Below are 21,267 nucleotides of genomic sequence, written 5' to 3' on the forward strand. Positions count from 1 at the left end.
GGCCTTGAGCAAAGTCAAAGGAAATACAAGATAAAATACTAAACAGGAAACAAAAGTACTGGCTCTGTTGAGAATGGTTGCAACCAAAGCTATATGGGAAAGCGTTGTCACTGTCCTCTCTTGGGTTATGAAGCCAAGGTGGGCTACGATTTGGTGGCTTTTTCAAGTTTTGCCTTGTTTGTACTAGTCAAAGATAGCATAAAAACAGGGTTGGATCCAACTAGATTCTCCACTGAAAATGAAGGGAGGGGTCTCTTTTGTTCAACAAAAAAGCTATGCTGATGATCATGAATTTTGCATGGGCAATAGGCAGCTCATAATAGGGGGGGCTTCACAATGAGGAGCAGGATAAAAATAAGTTCTGCTGGCTTGGTGAGAAGATGAGGAGGACAACTAACAATAATTATTGGTCAGGGGAGGAAAGGCAATGTACATTTATTGGACAATATACTACACATCTCTTGTGGGAGACATATTGTTGAGAACATTCCCTTTCATATCTATAGATAGGGCTGCCAACTTACAGGTACTAGCTGGAGATCTCCTGCTATTACAACTGATCTCCAGCCCATAGACATCTGTTCACCTGGAGAAAATGGGCACTTTGGCCATTGGAGTCTATGGCATTGAAGTCCCTCCCCTCCCAAACCCCGCCCTCCTCAGGCTCTGCCCCCAAAACCTCCCACCAGTGGCGAAGAGGGACCTGGCATAGATCCATAGATCTGGCATAGATCTATAGATCCAGGAACTATAATAAGGCTGTCTGCCATGGCAAAAATATCTGTCATTCTTCTGAGTGGTGTGTGCCTCTTTTGAAAGCAGAGCTTCTTGAGTATGTTTGTTTCTTTGTTTTCTGCAAAATACTTCACAGTGGGTAGCCGTGCAAAATACTGCAAAATACTGCAAAATACTTGTACTTTTAACACCATGTTGTAATGGCTCATTCAAAGAAAACAGAGGGTTATGTTCACTGACGTGGACTTTGTTGCAAGAAAGTGTACAATAAAAAGGCGACAACTATAATTCCTCCTTTAGTTCTCTGATCTCTGTGCTGAAGTTGCATTTCCAGTTCCTTGAATGAACTATATTCAGTCTATGTGGCAGTGCCCTCTGTTGACCTGGATAGCTATCTATTCCAACAAGCAAGAAGAGATAAATGCTAGGAAAGTGGAAAAGAAAGCTATAGTTGAGCAGAACAAGGAGGTGAAAAAAGGATGCTAGCCTCATTCAAAACAGCAGAGGTAGAAAAGGCTATAGAGGGTAGGAAAGCCCTGCAAGGTCCTTTTCTGTTGATATCAGCTGGGGGAGAACGTTTTAAGACCTGACCTCCATCTTGATGGCTGCCATTGCCTCATAGAGCTAACAAAGGGCTGGCAAAGACTCCAAGGTAATGTGAAGCTTTTTAGAATACTGTAACTTTTAAGTTTAAAGAGCCTGCCTTGACCAGACAGGGCATATATAGGACTGAGGGATGGAGGACTGTGTGTTCTGTACCAACTGGGGTTTTCGAGTTGTCTTTAAAGGCAGACCCATGTCGAGTGCATTGCAGTAGGTTAGCCTCAAAACAGCCATAGTATGGATCCAAATGGCCAAATCAGCAGAGTCAGTGTGTGTGTGTGTGTGTGTGTGTGTGTGTGTGTGGAATTCTCTGAGCTAAGTGGAGTTGATAGAATGCCTTTTTTTTGCAGCTGAGTCAGCTTGTTTTTTAAGCAATAAAGCTTAAAAACCTAAATGTCCCTTGAGATCAAGCTGTGGAAGAAAAAAAAATTATTCAGGTGTGATAAACAGCAAGTCCATGGGGAACATCCCAATATGAATGGTTGATTTCCTTCCCCTTTAATTAAGAAAGGGACTATAATTAATTTTAACAGCTGAGATGGAATTGCATTTAGCTGCGATAGCATAAAAACTCTTCTATAGTGAGGGACAGATAAAAAGTATCTATAGGCAGGGGGACTTTTTGGGTACAAAAGACCCGAGTAAATAGGGGAACACACCCTTCGAACTTGGGTTCGTGAGTTACATAGATCTAATTCAAAAAGTCGTTTGGAGATTACAGAGTTAGCAGAGGCTAGCCCTAAAGCAGTTAAATCCGTAGACTGATAAGAGTCTTGATTCAACTAAGAGTCTTGATTCAACTAACTCCCTCCAAGGGCTTAAATAAGGATCTTCTCTTAAAAAGGATAAATATCCATCATTGGCAAACAATACTTTCAGCCAACACCTTAAGATGACTCTCCATGCATGGGCTTTGAGTGAATAAAACTCAATTCTAGCCTTAGAACAATTCCCGCAATACATTGTGGTGCCCCAGAATTATTTTGCAGAAAAGATGACAATATGTAATCTAGGGATTCATGGCATGCCTCTATCTACACAGGAATGCCATATGCTAATTGGGAGGTGACCTTGCTGTTAAAAATCGTAATGGCCACTGGAAGGTCCTGACTACCAGATGTTAGAAATTATTTCAAAATTGCTTGAGATGTAATTACTTGATCCAGTAAACAGCCATTAATACTCCATACTAATTTAGATGGACGGGACTCCCTCGCAGTTGACCACAGCTCACAAACGCCTGTTCCCACTCATCCCACTGTGGTTACTAATTCCTCATATGTTATGCAAGGATCATATTAATAAGTACAAAGTGAATGATCTTCACCTTCCACTTTATGAGTATCATACGTTTTATCAGCCAGGAGACCTTATTACTGGGGCCATTGCTTCTCAAACTTTCCTTGCCTACAGTTCGACAGCCTTCACTGAAGATCCACGACAGGCATTGGCTGAAGAACTTGCGTAAGGATTTGTATTCCCATATGTTTTGCTGGTTATTGGAGCAATTGAGCGTAAAAGGTATAGCCTCTGAACAGTGCCTTATCTGATTGAACACATGAACATACTGCATACTGAACCAGGCCTTTGGTCTATCATGGTCAGTATCATCTGCTCAGACTGGCAGTAGCTCTCCAAGGTCTCAGGCAGAAATTTTTTTTATCACCTACTGCCTGGTCCTTTCAACTGGTGATGCCAGTGATAGAACCTGGGAACTTCTGCATGCCAAGCAGATGCTCTATCCCCAAACCACAGACCCTCCCCATTGGATTGCAATGTTAAAATGTTAAAACATCAATAATAATTGGAATCTTAAACATTGATTGGAATGTTAATACGTTAATACAGCTGGGGGGAAAATGATCAAATAAATTCCCTTTTGTCTAAGAGTGGAAAATGAGGAAAGCCAGTTCAGAATGTGTAAACAGGTTTACTTTCCTTTGCCCACTCCTGGTTTTATTATCTCATGTTGTACATCTCTCTTTGCATTCCTTCTTGCATTTCTGTGTTGTTACCACTGTAAATGTACCAGCACAGAATACAGAGTGAACATCCTGGGCAGAGAGGCGGTACAGCACCCATTTTGCATGCAAAAGGTCCCAGGTTCAATCCCTGGTTCGATCTCCAGCTAATACAGGATCAAGTAGGAGGTTATGGGAAAGACTCTGGAGAGCTGCTGCCAGTCAAAGTAGATAATACTGACCACAATAGACCAAGAGTTCATGTATTATATTTAGAAATAATGCACTGGATTTTTTTTTCTGCTGGCCAATGTTTACCAAAATAATCTACATCCTTGATTCCAATGACATGCCATACTTTTAAAAGCCATTTACTTCATACGTAATTTTTTACGTAATACGTAAAAGGCTTCGCTTAACAATGCTGCTTATATTCCTTCTGAGACTCCTGACTCTTGGTTTCAAGTACTTCAGCATTTCTTTCAACTGACATACGTATAACAATTTTCATAGCACAGATGCAACCACCGCCTCTTCCTGATTTGTGGTATTGAAAAGGATCTGATAGTGTTTGTTCTGTTTGAATAAAGTTGAGTTATACAAACAACGGAATCCAAAGTGTGTCCTTAAGATATTTAATGCTAAAGGGCTATAAAACAGAATAAGAAATGTATTGCAACGAATGTGTCTGTGTTCATAACATAAAAGTTCTAATTATTTCCATTCATATTGTTCATAGCTTGGCAATGGTCTAAGAAAACGGGAGCCAGCGGGGTGTAGTAGTTAAGAGCTGTGGACTCTAATCTGGAGACCTGGGTTTGATTCCCCACTCCTCCACATGAGCAGTGGACTCTAATCTGGTGAACCGGGTTGGTTTCCCCATTCCTCCACATGAAGCCAGCTGGGTGACATTGGGCTAGTCACAATTCTCTCAGAGCTCTCTCATCCTCACCTATCTGTTGTGGGGAGAGGAAGGGAAGGAGATTATAAGCCAGTTTGATTCTCCTTAAAAGGTAGAGAAAATCAGCATATAAAAACCAACTCTTCTTCTTCTCAAGCTGAACTCCTTGATTATGTTAACATTGTGCGTGAATATGTAGCTTAAGGATTGTTTAAAACACACACACACACACAAAGCCTTCTACTGAATCAGACCCTTGGTCCATCAAAGTCCATATTGTCTACTCAGACTGGCAATAGCTCTCCAAGGTCTCAGGCAGGGGTCTTTCATGTCACCTACCTGCCTAGTCCCTGGGACCTTCTGCATGCCAAGCAGATTCTCTACCACTGAGCAGTGGCCCATATTTGCATATAAATACAGTTGTAGCTTTGAATGAAGAAGATGCAGAACTCTGACAATAACTTTAACAAGTTTGATTAATCCATCTGATGCAGATTGCAACTCTCATTCTAGGGTAGTGACTAAGAATTACCAACACATCCTGGCCTTGGCATTTGCAATCAAGGAGGTCAATGAGAACTCTCACATCTTACCCAATATCACCTTGGGCTTCCACATCTATGACAGCTATTTCAATGCAAAGGGGACCTATCAATCCACAATGAAACTTATATCTACAGGAAAGAAGCTGGTGCCCAATTACAAATGTGACAACCAGAACCACCTGATAGCAGTCATCGGGGGATTGGACTTTCAAACCTCTCTTCATATGGCAACTCTCCTGGATATCTACAAAATTCCTCAGGTAGGATATATGGGTCTTTTGTGCTCCCCAGTGTGATTCTGAGGACTGGAGACAGAAGTAGGTCCATCTGAACTAATCAGATGGAGAGTGGGAGAGGAAAAGCATAAATTAACCCCCACCCTGGGATAAACACTTAACAAAGTTGCCACCAAATAATTGGCTGCAGGGTGGAAGTTCCTCAACTGATGTACCACAATAGACGGGATTTTCAGGGTAGAACACATAGATTTTGGATTCAGGGACTGTGGGTGCAGTTAATCATCCCTCTATGCAAATATCCTACCAATGGTTTTGAATGTATATGTTGTAAAAATTCTACATCTTTAGATTTGTAGAAATAATGATGATCTAAATGTATGCCTACAAGAGGCACCCCCAATCTAGTTGAACTTGTGGGCACGTTGGCCATTTTGAGAACAGGTAGCGAATACTACAACAAAATGGCTGCCCTAGGGGCTGGGTCCAATCACTAAACATTGGCAGATTCCTTGACGTGTTTGGAAGTTTCAAGCCAAGCATCCTTCTCTAATGGGGGCAGCTGTTTCCAAATGCTCCCTGCAGACACAAAGACAATGGGCAAAAACGCATGATCGCTATATCCTCCTTTAATACCTGTTTTAGCCAGGATCGAACGCACATTAGGTGAAACGCATGCGTTCGATCCTGGCTGAATCCTGGTAAAACAGGGATTAAAGGAGGATAAAGCTACCATGTGTTTTCGCCCAATGTTTCCTGAGCTCTACTGAAGATAGGGTCTCCAGGTCCCTCTTCTCCACCAGCGGGAGGTTTTTGGGGTGGAGCCTGAGGAGAGTGGAGTTTGGGGAGGGGAGGGACTTCAATGCCATAGAGTCCAATGGGCAAAGCGGCCATTTTCCCCAGGGGAACTGATCTCTATCGGCTGGAGATCAGTTGCAATAGCGGGAGATCTCCAGCTAGTACCTGGAGGTTGGCAACCCTGACTTAAGAATCCTCAGTGACTTATAGAAAAGCCAGGACTGGTTCTTTGTTTTGTTGAAGCAAGTGCATGCCAGGAAACAAAGGCACCGTGTTTGGGATCACTGGTACCTGCAGGGGAAATGCACCCAGCAGAATTCTAATTCTAAGGAAATATAGTCTCACCCATAACCTCCTAACAGTAGCATAGACTACTGTCAATAATATATCCTACAGGATTGTTATAAGGAATCTTGATATAATACATGTGAGGTTATTTTCTCTCCCCCTTTACCCATTCAGTTCATCTATGGCTCTGCTCCAGTGATGAATGTAAAAAACCCAGGCTCTCTCTTCTACCAGATGGCCCCTAATGAAGGTCTTCAGTATGAAGGAATTATCTCTTTATTGCTGCATTTCCAATGGACATGGATTGGGGTTCTTACTATGGATGATGACAATGCAGAAAAGATTTTGCAAACTGTGCTTCCAGCTTTTTCCAAGAGTGGCATCTGTTTTTCCTTCATAGAAAGGAGCCCAACATTTACTTTTCTCACTGATTATGAGGACATGATACAACAGGGACTGAGAATACATGATAAAATCATGGGTAGCAATGCCAATGTCTTGGTATGCCATGGAAACTCGTATTCCATGGTTTTTCTGATGTGGTTGCCTCAACTATCAAAAACAGCAAAAGGTAAAGTCTGGATTATGACATCCCAGATGGAGTTTACGTCAATGGGCTATCAAAGGACTTGGGACAAACAAATCATTCATGGTTCTCTGTCCTTCACAATTCAGTCCAATAATCTACCAGGATTTCAAGAGTTTGTGATGAGCACAAATCCTTCCGGCAAAACCAGAGATGGTTTCCTCAGGGACTTCTGGCAACAGGTCTTCAGCTGTGTGCTGCCAAACCCGACTTTGGGTAAGGTGGAGGAGAAGATTTGCTCTGGGGACGAGAAGCTGGAGACCCTTCCTGGCTCTTTCTTTGAAATGAGCATGACTGGCCACAGCTACAGCATTTATAACTCTGTCTATGCTGTGGCCCATGTTGTACATGCCATGATTTCATGTGGACTCAGGCAGAGAGTAACTGTGAACAGAGGGAGACTGAAGAGTCAGCAGCAAGAGTCATGGCAGGTAATAGCATGAATATCTTCATATGAGGGAGGACCATATCAATGTGTGTATCAACAGGCCCTGGTCTGTAAAGTCAACCATCTCCCCATCTCTTCCTGTGCTCACAATTTCATCTTTCTTCCTCTCCCCAGCATCTAAACAGATTCAGATTCAGATCTGAACCTGCATCTAAAAATAACACAGTATTTCATGATTCATGTCAGCACATGCTGCAAGGCATTGCTTCACCAAGGGTCTGATTCAGTATAAGGCAGTTTCACGTGTTCATGTTCATCAAAAGCTGACTGGCGGGGGGTCTCAGGGTTTCAGGCTTAAGTCTTTCACATCACCTAATCCTTTTACTTGGAGATGCTGGGGATTGAACATGGGGTTTTCTGTATGCTAAGCAGATTCTCTACACCCGAGTCACGTCCCCTCTCACTTTCTCTTTTTTCACGTAGCTCCATCGCTTTCTGAGAGGTCTGTCATTTAACAACAGCATGGGGGACAAGGTTTCCTTTGACCACAATGGGGCGTTAATAGCTGGATTGGACATTATCAACTGGATCGTTCCTTCCAACCAATCCTTTCAGAGAGTGAAAGTCGGCAGGATGGATCCATGGGCTCCTCCAGACCAAGCGTTCACCATCAATGAGGAGGACATAACATGGCACACCTGGTTTAACCAGGTAGGATGCAATTGTCAACCATTTTGAACAAGGCTCAAGTCCCAGTCCTGATGTGCAAAATGACAGTGTTGAATTCCTGGAAAAAAGTCTAAGGTGGTTTGAAAGACAATGTTATCAATTGATGGAAGAAATGAGGCTCCATCCATTTATACCCTTGTGTCTGCACTACCAAAAATGCATATATTGTCAATATGTAGGAAGGGGGGAAAGTAGCCTCTATTCATGAGTGTGTGTGTAAAGTGCCGTCAAGTCACAGCTGACTTACGGCGACCCCTTATGGGGTTTTCATGGCAAGAGACTAACAGAGGTGGTTTGCCAGTGCCTTCCTCTGCATAGCAACCCTGGTATTCCTTGGTGGTCTCCCATCCAAATACTAACCAGGGCTGACCCTGCTTAGCTTCTGAGATCTGACGAGATCGAACTGTACCATGCTGCCTTCCCTCCCTGCTTCTATTCATACCCTTACTTTAAATATGAAAAGTTACCCCTAATATTCTTGAACATTCAGCCAAATGCCAAACTAAATGTTTGCCAGAAATGGACGACCACTGCTCAGGGTTGCCAGCTCTGGGTTGGGAAATACCTGGAGATTTCTGGGGCAGAGCCTGAGGAGGGTGGGGTTTGGAGAGGGGAGGGACTTCAATGCCATAGAGTCCAATTGCCAAAGCAGCCATTTTCTCCAGGTGAACTGATCTCTATCAGTTGAAGGTCAGTTATAATAACAGGAGATCTCCAGCCACCACCTGGAGATTGGCAACCCTACCACTGCTTAAGCTTCTTATAATACCTAGATGAAGTGGACAGCTGATGGGAAGTCACATATTTCACAAAAGCAATCCCCCCAAAAAAAGAGTCATGAAATGACAGTATACAGGGGCATGAAATTATAAGCTCTGCTGCTTCTCTTTTTCGTTGACAGAAAGGAGCAAAGAGCAGATTTTTAAAATGGTTAAAAGCAACTGATAACATCAATACATATATAAAGTAGGGATTCTAGCCTTCAATTGAACATAAGAACATAAGAAAAGCCCTGCTGGATCAGTCTAAGGCCCTTCAAGTCCAGCAGTCTGTTCACACAGTGGCCAACCAGGTGACTCTAGGAAGCCACAAACAAGACGACTGCAGCAGCACCATCCTGCCTGTGCTCCACAGCACCTAAGATAATAGGCATGCTCCTCTGATCCTGGAGATAATAGGTATGCATCATGACTAGTATCCATTTTAACTAGTAGCCATGAATACCCCTTTCCTCCATGAACATGTCCATTCCCCTCTTAAAGCCTTCCAAATTGGCAGCCATCACCACATTTTGGGGCAGGGAGTTCCACAATTTAACTATGTGTTGTGTGACCTGGGGATCCCCTGGAATTACAGCTCATCTCCAGACTACAGAGATCAGTTACCCTAAAGAAAATGGATGATTAGGAGGGTGGACTGTACTTCATTATACCCTGCTGAGGTCCTTGTCCTCCCCAGGCTGCACCCCCAAATCTCCAGGATTTTCCCAACCTGGATCTGGTAACCCTAACCCTCTATCACCCACTGGTGGTGAGGGGGGACCTGGTCACCCTATAAAATCAGTGTTTGGCTATCTTGGCCCTTTCTTGCATGCCCAGGGTAGTACTGATCACCACTTTGGGGTCAGGAAGCAATTTTCCTCCAGAGCAGATTGGCCAGGGATCCTGAAGTGTTATTTTTTTGCCATCTTCTGGGCATGGAGTAGGGGTCACTGGGTGCGGGGGGGGGGGGAAGGTAGTTGTGAATATCCTGCATTGTGCAGGGGGTTGGGCTAGATGGCCTTGGTTGTCCCTTCCAACTCTATGATTCTAGGTGACCCTCAATGTAGATTTATGTCTTGTTAGCACAGCAGCATACACTAGAGTCATGTATAGTGGATTAGATCCAACCAGCTTTTCTGCTGGTGAAAAAGTCAGGAATGGTCCCCAACGAACACCAGAAGGGGCTAGGCTGGAGATCAGGGGACCTGCATGTACCTTGTGGGATGACAAACCTTGTGAGATGACAAGGACACTAGCAAGAAGATAAATTTGGCAAGATTGACCGAACAACCCAGTGGTAATACATGACAATTTTAAACAGAACTGTAACAATTCAACCTTCTCAAGGGTATCGTTCTCACCTTTCTTCTATGCTTTAGACGCAGCCTCTTTCTGTATGTACTGAGAGTTGCCAGCCTGGTCACAGTAAAAAAATGAAGGAAGGGGAGCCGTTCTGTTGCTACAACTGCATCCCGTGCCCAGGAGGGAAGATTTCTGATGCGAAGGGTAAGACTCACATTGTACAGAGCTATCAAACGGATTCGCTGGATGTCCATATAAAACCATTCACTTGTTACTTCTGATTTTTCTGTTTGAAATGTGGTTGAAACTTTGGTTGCTGGCCTGGGAGGAACTTGCAGAAGAGGAAAGTATATATGTTTATGTGTGAGTATGTGTCCCTGGTGAAACCACACGAAGAGACCCATTTTTTAAAAAAAGACCAATTCTTCTGACCAGACAAGAGCTCAAACCATGGGATTTAGAAGCTATCCGAGCCTGGGTGACAGGAAGATGTACTTAGACCTGTCCTTAAAGAATGTTCAGGAATATCAGCAGGGCAGATTGCTCTGTAATAAGAGCTGATTGCACGAGATATTAAAACAGAGCTTTGTTTTTTCAAGTATTGAGATGAATTTTTTCTCCCCAAGGGGAAAGCATGGTTCTCCTCTCCTCCATTTTATCTTCACAACAACAACCCTGTGAGGTAGGTTAGGCAGAGAGAGTGGCCCAAAATCACCCAGCAGGCTTCCATGGCAGAGCAGGGATTTGGACTTGGGTCTGTCAGCTCCTGGTCTGGAACCTCGCTGGCTTTCGGCACTGAACACCGTTGGGGTCACAACTAAGTCCCCCTTAGCACTGTGGGCACAACCCAAGGCCTTGGTTTAAACTTTTAAAGTTATGTCCACTTGAGGTCATTAGAAATGTTTCAGCATGTAATGACCGGTCATCTTCACCACCACTCTCACACAACCACGTCAAATTTCATGGGAGCCGGACTAAATACAGAACATTTTAGCTCCTTGAAAGGAACATACAGCAAGTTGGTGAGATGCATTGGGGAGGGGCTGTTGCTCAGTGGTAGAGCATCTGCTTGGCATGCAGAAGGTCCCAGGTTCAATCCCCAGCATCTCCAGTTAAAGGGACCAGGCAAGCATTTGATGGGAAAGACCTCTACCTGAGACCCACTGCCAGTATGAGTAGACAAAACTGACTTTGATGGACCAAGGGTCTGATTCAGTATAAGGCAGCTTCATGTGTTCATGGTTGGATGCTTGAATGACTGAGGCTGCTTGTTTTTCCCCCCCAGATATGAATGACTGTTACAAATGCACAGATGAAAATTATCCAAATAAAAAACAAGATTTATGCATTCCCAAGGAAATAAGCTTTTTGTCTTACAAAGAACCTTTGGGGACCAGTTTAGCTTTTTTTGCTCTTTCATTTGCTTTGGTAACAGGTTTGGTACTAGGAACGTTTATCAGGCACCACAACACTCCCCTTGTCAAGGCCAACAACCGGAGCCTTACCTACACTCTTCTCATCTCTCTCTACCTCTGCTTCCTCTGCGCTTTGCTATTCATCGGCCCGCCTGAGAAGGTCACCTGTCTCGTCCGACAAACTGCTTTTGGCATCATATTCTCCGTGGCTATTTCTTGTGTGTTGGCCAAAACCATCACTGTGGTTCTGGCTTTCCTGGCAACCAAGCCCGGATCCAGCATGAGGAAATGGGTGGGGAAAAGACTGGCCAACTGTATTGTTCTTTCCTGCTCTTTTTTCCAAGTAGGCATTTGTACAGTCTGGTTAGTAACCTCTCCCCCATTCCCAGATGTTGACATGCACGCAGCAGCTGAAGAAATTTTGTTGGAATGTAACGAGGGGTCTGTGACTATGTTTTACTTGGTCCTGGTCTACATGGGCCTTCTGGCTATTGTGAGTTTCATCGTGGCTTTCTTTGCCAAGAAGTTACCTGATATTTTCAATGAAGCCAGGTTCATCGCTTTCAGCATGGTGGTGTTCTGCAGTGTTTGGGGGTCCTTTGTCCCAACCTACTTGAGCACTAAGGGAAAATACATGGTAGCTGTGGAGATCTTCTCTATCTTAGCCTCCAGTGCTGGGCTGCTGGGTTGCATTTTTTCCCCTAAATGCTACCTGATCCTTTTAAAGTCTGGACTGAATGACAAGAGACAGTTAATAAAGAGAGGTCAATGAAAAACTTGTGCCTATGTCCTTTGCAGTACTTTGTCCTTTGCAGTACTTTGCACCCAAAGTTGTGCTTATACCTCAGGGTTTTTCTTTCTTTCTGAGGGTTACCTTCTTGGTAGGCTACTAGAGTTGCTGACCTCCAGGTACTAGCTGGAGATCTGCTATTACAACTGATCTCCAGCTGATAGAGATCAGTTCACCTGGAGAAAATGGCTGCTTTGGCAATTGGACTCTATGGCATTGAAGTCCCTCCCCTCCCCAAACCCCACCCTTCTCAGGCTCTGCCCCAAAATCCTCCCACTGGTGGCAATGAAGGACCTGGCAACCCTACAAAGAAACCCATCTTTGTATCTCCATCATCCGTGGAGGACAAAAAATTGCAATAGAGAACATTCATTTCTTTTCTGCATTTTTATTCCACCCTTCCTATAATGAGCTCAAGTTAGCATGTGGAACGTCCCAGGCTTAGTCCGAAAAGATCAATCAGGCTAGTTGAAATTCAGTTTTCCAACCCACAACTGCTTGGTGGGCATAATTTCCTGAGCGTTGAAGATCTATTGTACATCATACTAAGCACAATTGTCCTTTGCAATTCAAACATGGAAGAGAAAATTTCGGCTCAGATGTGACAAAAATGTTTTGTTCCAGAATTCCACTAGGAATCCTCAGTTTCAAACTGAAGATCATTGTCTCCTTTAATTATCAAATGGACTATAATTAGTTCCAATGCCTTCTCCAAATCTCTGTGGAATTCGAATCGTTACTAGGTAAACTGAGAGAAAACACTGTGAATGATATTATAAATAGACCCAGTATTTTTTTTTAAATCCCGGGGCTAAGGAAAAGACGATGAAGCTCCAATGGTCTCATCTCTGATACTTTCCCCAAACCTCAGGACTAAGAGTAGAATCAATGGTGGAAATATTATCAATAGTGTCTGTGCTGGTACTGCTCCCTCACATGGTATGCAAAGTTCTCAAGAACAAATGTAGTATCTGTGACCCACACCTACCAGCTCACAAGTACCATCAGTCTGGAGATCTTATCATTGGGGGCATCATTTCCCAGGCCTCCATTGTCTCCACTCAATTCGTCTTTACTGAGCAACCTCCTCTGGTACCATTGGAAGAGCTTCTGTAAGGAGTTTATTTTCTCTTTGCTTTTGTTTCCTCATGGGGTGGGGGAGAAGGAGTTGTCAAGAGATCAGCCCTAATGACTCTACTCTGAGAATAGCTCCTTATTGAATTCGGCTGTAGAAAATGTGGATACAAGAAACAGCAGAGTGAACAGGAAAAACTCCAGGATGGATATATCTTCCTTCTACTAAACGCACTGTGCAAATAAGTTCTCCTTGGTATCCATTTCTGTGTAGTTTCCCATATCTTCCTTTTTTTTCTTATTCACAAATTTTCCATTGTAAAGACATCATGTCCTGTATTCTTACAGTACTTATTCATACTTAGAAATAATAACATTCTTAATAAAAAAATTAAGTTGTCCTTGCCCATTTTTGGGGATCATATTTAGCACTCCACAGAGACAGAAATGGAAAGTAGCTTTCTCAGTTGATCAAAATTCTGGGGCATTTCAAATCTAACGTGGGTGAGTCTCATGCTCGAAAACCGTAAATAATTATACAAACTGTCCTATACTGAATGAGAGCTTTAGTCAATCAAATTCATCACATTCTAGCACAACCAGCAGCAGATGTCCAAGATCTGGGGAATGGCTCTTTCCTATTCTGGTAGCCTAGCTTTCCTTAAACCAGAGATGCTGGAGATAGAACCAGCAAAGCAAGCATGGGTTCTCCAACAAGTTATAGACTCTTCCAGTTGTGATCCCTCCAGGTTCACCTCAGGTTTCTTTTTAAAATTTAGACCAGGGGTGTCAAACATAAGGCCTGTGGGCTGAATCCAACCCCTTGAGAGCTCTTATCCAGCCACCCCCCTACTTCCAACCTGGGCTGGCAAGCCCGCTGTGGGCTCATCAGCCGAGGCAGACACCCCCAAGTCCTGAGGTGTTCATGATCAAAGACTGTTAAATACATAAAAATACTGTAAAAGTATTATTGTGTTAAGCATGTTTGTATTTTAAGCAAAAATAAAGTAAAAATAATATCATTAATTGGCTTTGACTGTGTTTTATTAAGTTTGTATCTCTGGTACGTGCTGGCATTAAATTATATGGTAACTATGGCCCAGCCCAATCAAATGCTGCTGCAGTTGTCTGGTTTGTAGGCTTCTTAGTTGCACCTGGTTGGCCACTGTGTGAACAGACTACTGGACTTGATGGACCTTGGTCTGATCCAACATGGCTCTTCTTATGTTCCTAAGTTCTTAAGTGACTTTTATGTCATATCTGGCCCTTGTAACAAATTAGTTCAACACCCCTGATTTAGACAGTATCCAGTGGCAATTTCTGGATATGTCCTCCAAGTCACTTTTAGCTTATGTGAGCCACTTTGACCCATAATTTTGGTTGTGATTTCTCCTTGCTCTGTCTGATTGCATTTCCTCGTAACATTTTGTTTTATTCAAAATCTGTTCACAAGAAGGTGGTGAAAAGATGGTAGAGGAATATTGTATTGCTCTGAATGTACAGGTGTTGATCAAAACCTTCTAATAGTATTATAACAACAATAATATGACTAGGCATTGTTATAAAGATTTTCTTGTCCTTCTTGTAGTTTTACAATCTAAAACTGAAATTAGGGAGGAAACAAGGTGAGTCTTTGATACGTACAGTAATAGTTCCTGTATATAGTTAAAACCAAACACAACCACTTGCCAATCACTTATGTATGTTTTAAGAACACTGATGTAGTTGCTATAGTTTGGCTGTGTGACTTTTGTATGGAACACTTTACAGTAAGGATTGCTTTAAGAATGATGGTACATAAATCCCATAGTAATACTAATAGTAATAGAGCTAATGCAGAATGTAGCTTTAACAGCCTTTATTTCAGATACAGAATGCTTCTCTCCCTTTAGGGTACTGACTAAGAATTATCAGCACATCCTGGCTTTGGCATTTGCAGTAAAGGAGATTAATGAAAATCCACAAATCTTACCCAATATCACTTTGGGCTTCCTCATCCATGATAGCTATTTCAATATAAAGTGGACCTATCTTGTCACAATGCTATTTGTATCTACTACAAAGAGTTTTGTCCCCAACTACAAATGTGTAATCCAGAACAATTTGGCAGCAGTCATCGGGGGATTGGACTCCCAGATCTCCCTTCATGTGGCAATTGTCTTGGATATCTACAAGATTCCCCAGGTAAGGTGTGGTTTAGAGGCAGAAATGGGTAGTCTTAAAATTCAATTGCCTTAATAGTGCTGTTGTAAGTACGGATGGCATAAGTGAGACATGTTTGGAATCCTCAACGTTCAATAAAAATGCTATTGTTATTGTCTCTTCCATCTGCCCCCACCCTGATCTGTCTTTAGATAATCTATGGCTCGGCTCCAGAGACAACTAATAAAATTCCAGGCCTTCCTTTCTACCAGATGGTTCCTGAGGAAGCCTTTCAGTATGCGGGGCTTCTTCAATTGCTTCTGCATTTCTGGTGGACATGGATTGGGGTCCTTTATGCAGACAATGACAACGGAGAACGATTTGTGCAAACTGTGCTTCTGTTGTTTTCTCAGGGAGGCATTTGTGTTGCTTTCATCGAAAAAAGCCCCAGGTTTAGTTTTGTCACTGAAGTTGAAGATATGATCCAAAAAGGCATGGAAATATATGATAAAGTCATGAGCAGTACATCCAACGTAGTGGTGGTGTATGGAGATGCTCATTCCATCGCATTCTTGAGGTGGTTGCCATATCTAAAGGAACTAGAACAGGGCCCAATGACCCCAAAAGGAAGAGTATGGATAACGACAACCCACATGGAGCTCACTTCATTCACATATCAAAGGGCATGGGACTTAGATATAATCCACGGCACTCTGTCCTTCACAGTTCACTCAGCTGATGTTCCAGGTTTTAAACAGTTTGTTGAGAGCAGGGACCCTTCCAGTAGCAATAGTGATGGCTTCATCCAGGACTTCTGGGAACATGCATTTGACTGTGTATTCCCAAATCGATCTTTGGGCAAGGAGGAGGAAGTAATTTGCACTGGGGAGGAGAAGCTGGAGAGTCTTCCTAAACCTTTTTTTGAAATGAGTATGACTGGGCATAGCTATAGCATCTATAATGCTGTCTATGCTGTAGCCCATGCTTTACATGCCATGGCCTCATCTAGATTCAAATATAGAGCAATAATGGATGGAGGTGGATGGAAACTTCATATTCAACAGGTGTGGCAGGTAACGGACAGGAATGTTTTGAGGTGGAATTTCCCCATATTTGTGGAACATAAGAGTTTGTATTACAACAGACCAACTTTTAACAAAATTAAACTTTCTCTCAAAGGTTTCCATATATTCATACTATCTTTTTCTCCCAGCTGCCTGGAAATTACACATGTACCAGCAACTTTTCCTGTTTTCCCCTTTGTAGTCTATGAGTTTTTAGGTACAGTGTTGTAATAATTCCAATGCATTCAATGCCCCATCCTGCTGAAAAAGAACTGAAAACTCTTAACTGAGACTTCTAAAGTAATTAAATGTGAACGTCAAATAGCGAGAAAACTGAACATAGATCTAATATTTTAGTATGACTATGTCTGAAATAAAATGAAAATAGCATCCATCCATTGCAAATGTTTGTATATATTGGTCAGACATTATATATTGGACCTTACAGTCCAGTTACAGTCTTTGCTAAATGCTTTGCTTTTCCTTTTCAATTTAGCTCCATCACTTTCTAAGAGGTGTTTCTTTTAATAACAGTGCCGGGGACAAGATTTCCTTTGACCAGAATGGAGAGATATTAGATAGATTTGATGTGATGAACTGGATTTTCCTCTCAAATAAATCTTTCCATAGAGTAAAAGTTGGAAAGATGGATTCCCAGCTTCCTCCAGATGAAGCATTCACCATTGATGAGGATGCTATTACATGGCCAAGGTGGTTTAACCAGGTAGGATCCAATTGTGGGTAGTCTGGGAAATCTTCCAAATTTTAATTACCATTTAGTCTCATTCTTTACTGCAACATTAATTTAATTGGGCAATGCCCAAACCCAATTAACTAGAAAATAACTAAATAACTAAAAATCATTTGAACCCCCCTAAAATACTTTTCATTGAAAAGCAAAATGTATGAATCGATGTTACAACCACCTCCTGAGGAAGCCTCCTGTATATGACAGCCCTTCAGGTACTTGAAGATGGTTATCATATCACCTCTCAGTCTTCTCCTCTCCAGGTTAAACATACCGAGCTCCTTCAACCTTTCCTCATAGGACTTGGTCTCCAGACCCCTCACCATCTCCATCATTACCACAACAGCATATGATGAAGCTATGGAAAAATGTCCCCTGCATCATAACTATAATCTATTGAAAGGCCCAAGTTTTCAGGTCCATTATTCTCAAGATTATGATTCTTCTCTTTCATTGATGGATTAGGCACAGCCTCATTCTGCATGTAGTGAGAGCTGCCATCCTGGTTATAGCAAGAAAAGGAAGGAGGGGGAGCCATTTTGCTGCTATGATTGCATCCCATGTCCAGATGGGAAGATTTCAGACCAAGACGGTAAGAAATATACTCCACAAAATTATGGCACAGATTGGCTATAACCCATAAGAACATGTATCACGTCAGCTATGTTTCTTCAGTGTTTGAAATGTTAGGTGGTAAATAGATTGCAGAAATGTGGGAAAATATTCAGGGTTAGATCCAGCCGGTTGTTTTCACTCAATCTCTCCCAGTTCACTTTCTTACTACAACTCCCCACCCACATGGCTTTTGTACACACAAGTCCCATGATCCTAAAAGTAGCCTTTTTGCGTGGTTAAAAGGAACCCTTCCTTTTCACTAGTGAAAAAGCTCGTTGGATCCAATCCATAATAATTTACCTGATTTTTTTCAGCCAATAAAAGTTACTATTCTTACATTTTTTTAAAGTTCTTTGGTTTAAGGAATGGGGTTAAAGAAAAAATTCACTCATGCATCAAAAATAAATAAAGAATTTTGCAAATTTGAAGCTATAAAGTTAGACACTAGTGTGCTTTGATATAGACTAGATGCAGTTACCTGGGAAAGAAAGATAGTAAAAGCTGAAATCGTCAAGAAATGAAATAATATGTTAAGATATAAAAATACATTTATTGAAGAAATCATTGTTTATAGCAGAAAGGATAGATAGATATTAAGATGGTTACCTATAGTGATGGTAAAAAATGTGAAATACTAACCCTGGAAAAAGACCAATCTGTATGTGAATGGGAATGTATGCAGTATATGTCGTGTTGTGTTGTGTTAAAAACTAATAAAATGTTTTTTTTAAATAAATAAATAGGTTCTTGTAGGTTATCCGGGCTGTGTGACCAGGACCACGGTCACACAGCCCAGATAACCTGCAAGAACCAATAAACTCTGACCATGAAAGCCTTCGACAATAAATAAATAATTTATAATAAATATATTTTATAACATTGTCGAAGGCTTTCACGGTCAGAGTTCATTGGTTCTTGTAGGTTATCCGGGCTGTGTAACCGTGGTCTTGGAATTTTCTTTCCTGACGTTTCGCCAGCAACTGTGGCAGGCATCTTCAGAGCAGTAACACTGAAGGACAGTGTCTCTCAGTGTCAAGGGTGTAGAAAGAGTAATATATAGTCAGAAAGGGGTTGGGTTTGAGCTGAGTATTGTCCTGCAAAAGTATTGTCCTGTAAGTATCAAGATAATGTGCTAATGAGGGTATGGTATGTTAATATGGAACCATTGTATCCTGAAGTGATCTGTTAATGTGTGTAATCCAAACCTAATCTGTATGGCTATTGTTGAATGTTGTCTTTGTCTGGAGGTTTAAGGTCTGGAGGAATAAGGCTTGGCTTCCTGCCCTGAAAAACCTCCAGACAAAGACAACATTCAACAATAGCCATACAGATTAGGTTTGGATTACACACATTAACAGATCACTTCAGGATACAATGGTTCCATATTAACATACCATACCCTCATTAGCACATTATCTTGATACTTACAGGACAATACTTTTGCAGGACAATACTCAGCTCAAACCCAACCCCTTTCTGACTATATATTACTCTTTCTACACCCTTGACACTGAGAGACACTGTCCTTCAGTGTTACTACTCTGAAGATGCCTGCCACAGTTGCTGGCGAAACGTCAGGAAAGAAAATTCCAAGACCACGGTTACACAGCCCGGATAACCTACAAGAACCAATATTTTATAACAATTTTTAGTTTTCATCTCAGCCCTTAGGTTCCCTGTACATTTGTCTTTCTCTTACACACAACCACACATTTAATACTTACTGAATGGTATTCTTCCCCATCATCATGGGTCCTCCCTTCGTTTAGAGATTCTATTTAGTTTTGTTGATGTGGACTGGAGAAACTTTCATGATAGAAACTAGAATGTTAGACTGGCACAATTTATAGCATGTTGGTGAGATTAAACTAAATCTTTTCTTTTTTGCAGACACGATTGACTGTTTGAAATGTGCAGACAAATACTATCCAAACAAAAACCGGGATTTATGTATTCCCAAGGAAATAAGCTTCTTGTCTTATGAAGAACCTTTGGGGATCACTTTTACCGTTGTCTCTCTTTCCCTTTCTTTGGCCACAGGCTTTGTGATGGGAATATTTTTGAAGTACCATAACACTCCCATCGTCAAAGCAAACAATCGGAGCCTCTCTTACACTCTCCTCATCTCCCTCCTGCTCTGCTTCCTTTGTGCTTTGCTATTCATCGGCCCACCTGAGAAGGTGATATGTCTGCTGAGACAAAGTACTTTTGGCGCCACCTTTTCATTGGCTGTTTCCTGTGTGCTGGCAAAGACAGTCACTGTGGTTCTCGCTTTCATGGCTGCCGAACCAGGAAGCCGGTTGAGGAAGTGGGTGGGGAAAAGACTGGCCAACTCCATTGTTCTTTCTTGCTCCCTTGTCCAAGGACTGATTTGTGCTGTGTGGCTGACCACATCTCCCCCCTTTCCAGACACTGACATACATTCAGTGACTGAAGAAATTCTGTTGGAATGTAATGAGGCATCACCTGCCATGTTATATTGTGTCTTGGGCTACATGGGATTCTTGGCTATTTTGAGTCTGGCTATGGCTTTCCTTGCCAGAAAGCTACCGGACAGTTTCAATGAAGCCAATTTTATCACCTTCAGCATGTTGGTGTTCTGCTGTGTCTGGTTATCCTTCTTCCCAACCTACCTCAGCACTAAGGGAAAATACATGGTAGCTGTGGAGATCTTCTCGATCTTAGCCTCCAGTGCTGGGCTGCTAGGTTGCATCTTTTCTCCCAAGTGCTACATTATTGTGTTGCGACCTGAACTGAACAAAAGGGAACAATTTATCAGGAGAAAGTTTTGAAGCATCTATTTGTTATGTTCTACATTCCACAGGTGGATGGGTGATGCCCAAATGTGGCTGTGTGTTCATGAGAACTTCCCTCTAAGCAAAGACCTGTATAGACATTCTACATTTTGCCAAGATGGATATTCCATTTAGCTTTTAGGGCTGATAGAGCGATCCTCCATGAATATGTCTAACACCTTTTAAAACAAACTGAACTAGTTAGATCCAGCCAACTTTTCCAATGTAGAAAAGAGTGGAGGGGTCCCCTTTGATCATCCCGAAAAGGCTATGCTGGGGATTATGGGACCTGCATGGATGAAACTAATGTGGGACAAGGGCTGTAGTAAGGAGCGGAACTGGGTGAGAATTAATGAATAAACTGGCTGGATCTGACCCCATGTCTGTGAATTCCTCATTTTAATTTTGAGTTGTGCAAAGAAGGCATGAAGATGTCATGGGTAGGAGGGAATTAGGGTTGGAACTGGATGAGTGGGACCTGTTGGAGGAAAGGCAACTCAGCGTGCCTGGACACTGGCAGGCAATAAATTTCTCCTTGCATTAGAACCAGATTGTGTGTGTTATCTTCTTACAGAACAGGACGCTTTTTCTTGTCTCAGCTGGGAGTTTCCCTGACTCCTCCCTTGCTTCTTGTCCCTTTGTGTGTTCTTCCCTTTTTCTCATGGTCATGAGAGAGGTCTCTGGGGTCTCTTCTGTGAGAGGCCCTGCTGGTGGGTCTAAACATACCTGACCAGATCAGACTTGCATTCATCCAAAACTAGATGAGCTAGATGGGTTTTTTTTATGGAAAA

At 42.2% G+C, this 21,267-nt stretch overlaps 2 protein-coding genes across 2 annotated transcripts; both read left to right on the forward strand.

Annotated features, from left to right (window-relative positions):
• The first annotated feature begins 2,536 nt into the window (after positions 1 to 2,536).
• LOC130490468 (vomeronasal type-2 receptor 26-like) lies at positions 2,537 to 12,020 on the forward strand. The gene is made up of 6 exons (XM_056864296.1): positions 2,537 to 2,802; positions 4,714 to 5,005; positions 6,242 to 7,084; positions 7,525 to 7,752; positions 9,911 to 10,037; positions 11,119 to 12,020. The coding sequence occupies exons 1-6, from the start codon at positions 2,537 to 2,539 to the stop codon at positions 12,018 to 12,020; spliced, it is 2,658 nt and encodes an 885-aa protein (XP_056720274.1).
• A 3,132-nt stretch (positions 12,021 to 15,152) lies between these two features.
• Positions 15,153 to 20,473, forward strand: LOC130490469 (vomeronasal type-2 receptor 26-like). The gene is made up of 5 exons (XM_056864297.1): positions 15,153 to 15,296; positions 15,668 to 16,327; positions 16,815 to 17,042; positions 17,532 to 17,658; positions 19,572 to 20,473. Exons 1-5 carry the CDS (start codon positions 15,153 to 15,155, stop codon positions 20,471 to 20,473), a joined length of 2,061 nt encoding a protein of 686 aa, XP_056720275.1.
• Positions 20,474 to 21,267: the final 794 nt, after the last annotated feature.

This window comes from Euleptes europaea, chromosome 18 (genome assembly GCF_029931775.1).
Source record: "Euleptes europaea isolate rEulEur1 chromosome 18, rEulEur1.hap1, whole genome shotgun sequence".
NCBI lineage: Eukaryota > Metazoa > Chordata > Lepidosauria > Squamata > Sphaerodactylidae > Euleptes > Euleptes europaea.

Bases quoted from the DNA above. Each gene is read 5' to 3' on its own strand.
- LOC130490468 (XM_056864296.1), top strand. From the start codon at position 2,537: ATGGACGGGACTCCCTCGCAGTTGACCACAGCTCACAAACGCCTGTTC. The intron at 2,803-4,713 runs GTAAGGATTTGT...CTCTCATTCTAG, and splicing joins GCATTGGCTGAAGAACTTGC to GGTAGTGACTAAGAATTACC. The intron at 10,038-11,118 runs GTAAGACTCACA...TTTCCCCCCCAG, and splicing joins GAAGATTTCTGATGCGAAGG to ATATGAATGACTGTTACAAA.
- LOC130490469 (XM_056864297.1), top strand. From the start codon at position 15,153: ATGCTATTTGTATCTACTACAAAGAGTTTTGTCCCCAACTACAAATGT. The intron at 15,297-15,667 runs GTAAGGTGTGGT...TTGTTTTCTCAG, and splicing joins ATATCTACAAGATTCCCCAG to GGAGGCATTTGTGTTGCTTT. The intron at 17,659-19,571 runs GTAAGAAATATA...TCTTTTTTGCAG, and splicing joins GAAGATTTCAGACCAAGACG to ACACGATTGACTGTTTGAAA.